We start from the raw sequence: 2,884 nt of genomic DNA, 5'->3' as shown, positions 1-2,884 counted from the left end.
CTAGGTAGGATCTGAATATGAAGAGTAAGACAGTTCATTTTTTATAGCATGTGTAAAAAACATTAAAATAAACACTAGCAAATACAGATAATTGAAAATAATATCCTCACTTATCCTTTAGAGCAAAGATAATTTGATATGATTGGGCTTTTGTGTATTTTTTAGGTGTCACTCAACTGTTAGAGTGATATTTTTTTTAAAAAATCTTTAAAGGAGGGACGCCTGGGTGGCTCAGTCGGTTAAGTGGCTGCCTTCGGCCTGGGTCATGATCCCAGGGTCCTGGAATCGAGTGCCACATCAGGCTCCTTGCTGAGCAGGGAGCCTGCTTCTCCCTCTCTCTCCCTCTGCTTGTGATCTCTCTGTCAAATAAATAAAATGTTTAAAGGAAAATTTAAGAACAGCCCTGAGTCTTGACTGTAGAGATGTCTATAACAATTAATTCAGTTGATTAGACAATTCTGAAAAGCCAATGTCCTTGGCTAAGTTTTATCTCCATGAGTAAGTCAACTAATTTTGTTCTGTTGCCAAAGGTTTAACCCATCCTCACATCAGCTGTCCTCAAAATCTTTGCCTTTTTTTTTTAAACAAGATAAGCTGAATAAGAGAAAGTGGATGAGTCTGTACATTGAAGACCCACAATCAACTTTAGGAAAACAAACCAGAATCATAAAACGTCTTCTTAAGGATCAAAGAAATCAAAAAAGAAAGAAATTTGTCTGGTTGTACCACTGATGTAGAAAATTCTTGCTGCATTATATCCTAGCAAAAGAACACTAAGATTTAGAACCACGATCAATTCAAAATAAGGTGAGAGGGGAGCCTGGGTGGCTCAGTCAGTTAAGTGTCTGCCTTCAGCTCAGGTCATGATCTCAGGGTCCTGGAATCGAGCGAGCCCAGCGGGGAGCCTGCTTCTCCCTTTCCTCCCTGTTTGTGCTCTCTCTCACTATCTCTCTTTCTCTCTCTCTCAAATAAATAAAAATCTTTAAAAAAAAATAAGGTGAGATTTATTCCCACCTGGTCTCAAAATATCTTATTTTCCTGTAAAGTTTAAGGTCCCTTCTCAATAAAGTCCTTGAAACATGTAGGAAGCAAAGAAACTTGTGTTACACTCATGTCTTTCTTCTTCATAGGTTTAAGACAATGAACAGGTCGGCAACACACATTCACACTGTAACTGAGTTTGTTCTCCTGGGATTCCCTGGTTGCTGGGAGATACAGATTTTCCTCTTCTCACTCTTTTTGGTGGTTTATGTCTTGACCTTGCTGGGAAATGGAACCATCATCTGTGCAGTGAGATGGGACCCACGACTACATACCCCAATGTACTTTCTGCTGGGAAACTTTGCCTTCCTTGAGATCTGGTATGCTTCCTCCACTGTTCCTAATATGCTAGCCAACATTCTCTCCAAAACCAAGGCCATCTCATTTTCTGGCTGCTTCCTCCAGTTCTATTTCTTCTTTTCCCTGAGCACAACTGAATGTCTCTTCCTGGCAGTAATGGCTTATGATCGGTACCTGGCTATCTGCCACCCACCGCACTACCCCACCATCATGACTGGGAAACTCTGTAGAATTCTGGTGTGTCTCTGCTGGCTTATTGGATTCCTTGGCTACCCGATCCCCATTTTCTTCATCTCCCAACTCCCCTTCTGTGGACCCAATATCATTGATCACTTCCTGTGTGACATGGACCCACTGATGGCTCTGTCTTGTACTCCGGCCCCCATTACTGAATTTATCTTCTATACTCAGAGCTCCCTTGTTCTCTTTTTTACTATTATGTACATTCTTTGATCCTATATCTTGTTGCTCAGAACTGTTTTTCAGGTCCCTTCTGCAGTTGGCCGGAGAAAGGTCTTTTCCACCTGTGGGTCTCACTTAGCTGTGGTGTCACTTTCTTATGGGACAGTCATGGTAATGTATGTGAGTCCTACATATGGCATCCCAACTTTGATGCATAAGATTCTCACACTGGTATATTCAATAATGACTCCTCTCTTTAATCCCCTGATCTATAGTCTTCGCAATAAGGACATGAAACTTGCCCTGAGAAACATCCTGTTTAGAATGAGAAAACTCTTGAGCCAAAGATGTCCATACTTCCAAATTTTAATGATGAGTAAGTTGGAGATGTATAAATTTTTAATGGCCTTTTAGTTCTTACTCTGAGTAATTAAAAGCTTTTCCTTTTCCCCAGAAGTATGCTCAGCTTAAATACCCATGCTGACTACTAAAACCTAAATTCACTGCACATCAACATGCAGTGAAATTTTTCTAAAGGCTATCATCATTGGAGTGATAAGGTGGAACTGCTATATTATAGAAGTCAGACTTTCCTGAAAGATTTGCCTTCAGATTTAGGACAAGTCTAATGACCTTTACCAAATAGCTAAAGGTGCAGTGACTTTTTTAACAGTTTTTTTAGGTGTAATTGATATACAAAAGGACTGCACGTTTAATATACATTAAAGGTGCAGTAGATTTTAACTAGACATGAGACCTTTCTATAACTTTTAACAGACACTCTTTTCTTATCCCTAGCCTAACAATCTTATCTAAACATGTTTTCCCTATATTAAAAGAGAGGAGAAAAAACTCTCTTGACCAGTAGGAACTCTTTCAACAAATTTTCTTAGAGGTATAGTTCCTCTGTGGTACGTTTGAAATAAAACTTGGATACATGCTAAAAAATCATTTGTTGAAGTTTCTTTTAACAGTTTCATTATTACATGTACCCCATTGTAGCATAATTTATTTATTTACATGTATTTCCCCCTGAGAGAGCTCTCTCAGAATGGGAATTGCCTTTTTCCTTTCTGGATCCCCAACCCACAGTGACAGAGAAGAAAGCAGCCCCTGGAACTGGGGAACTGGCCTGGCAATT

At 39.6% G+C, this 2,884-nt stretch overlaps 1 protein-coding gene across 1 annotated transcript; it reads left to right on the top strand.

The window, feature by feature from the left end:
- Positions 1–1,111: 1,111 nt before the first annotated feature.
- Positions 1,112–2,157, top strand: LOC112832869 (olfactory receptor 11H4). Its single transcript, XM_025883722.2, is given in 1 exon segment — positions 1,112–2,157. A coding segment is annotated over 1 exon segment (1,017 nt). The 5' UTR covers positions 1,112–1,140.
- Positions 2,158–2,884: the final 727 nt, after the last annotated feature.

This window comes from Callorhinus ursinus, unplaced genomic scaffold (assembly GCF_003265705.2).
Source record: "Callorhinus ursinus isolate GAN/ISIS: 27379988/994484 unplaced genomic scaffold, GSC_fseal_2.0 scaffold116, whole genome shotgun sequence".
NCBI classification, from domain to species: Eukaryota; Metazoa; Chordata; class Mammalia; order Carnivora; family Otariidae; genus Callorhinus; species Callorhinus ursinus.
This window is presented reverse-complemented; position numbering and strand designations above follow the sequence as displayed.